Source organism: Orycteropus afer, unplaced genomic scaffold, assembly GCF_000298275.1.
Source record: "Orycteropus afer afer isolate SDZICR_OR568_19922 unplaced genomic scaffold, OryAfe1.0 scaffold00402, whole genome shotgun sequence".
Lineage (NCBI taxonomy): Eukaryota > Metazoa > Chordata > Mammalia > Tubulidentata > Orycteropodidae > Orycteropus > Orycteropus afer.
The window spans coordinates 1,289,587-1,290,295 of record NW_006921989.1 but is presented as its reverse complement, the minus strand read 5'-3'; the positions used below and the strand labels follow the sequence as shown (position 1 = coordinate 1,290,295).

Genomic DNA, 709 nt, shown 5'->3' with positions numbered 1-709 from the left:
GACTCAAGCTTCTGGCCATTGAGTGAAAGAATTTACCAGAGAGTAAATATTTGAGTAAAAGAATAAATTAGTTAGTAAATATTTATTGTATGAATAAATGAATTAAACAGGTAATTAACACTGTGTGCCAGGCTCTGTGTTGGGCACAGGGGACATGGCTACAAACAGGACAAAGTTTCTACCCAATTGAGGCTTGCATAGTTGCGGGAGAGACGAGGACGCAGAACGAATGAGTGGAGGGAGGACAGAAGGAGACTGACAGATGGTCTGTCTGCCGGTTGTTGGAACCCACCAGCACACCCTGGTGAAAAGAAAAAGGGAGGCGGGGCCGTAGCCTCAACCGAAGCACCTCCCCCTCCCAGCCCCAATGGGCCGACCGCACCGCTCACCTGGCCGCCTCCCCTTTAAGAGCGCTCACCTGGGTGCTCACCTGGGCGCGGGTGCTTCCGCAGGAAGAAGGAAGCGGCGGCGCCTTAGCCTCCTGGCGTTCCCTCTCCGCCTCCCAGAACCGCCGGCCGCCACTATGTCCGCCTCGGCCGTCTTCATCCTCGACGTCAAGGGCAAGGTGAGACTAAGCACAGGCGTGGGGGGCAGACAGGTGGGGTTGCGCCTCCCCGGAGCCAGGACCTGCCTCTCCGTGCAAATCAGGAAGACTCCAGAAAGCCCTTGGGGCCTGGAAACCCACACCCCCTCCCCGCCAACTCTGATC

At 56.7% G+C, this 709-nt stretch overlaps 1 protein-coding gene across 1 annotated transcript in view; it reads left to right on the top strand.

The window, feature by feature from the left end:
• The first annotated feature begins 523 nt into the window (after window positions 1-523).
• The window catches only part of AP1M2 (adaptor related protein complex 1 subunit mu 2), a 17,155-nt gene continuing 16,969 nt past the window's right edge, over window positions 524-709 (top strand). The window contains exon 1 of the mRNA XM_007953580.2: window positions 524-565. Within this exon, the coding sequence (XP_007951771.1) occupies window positions 524-565 (42 nt within the window). The remainder of the gene's footprint in view (window positions 566-709) is intronic.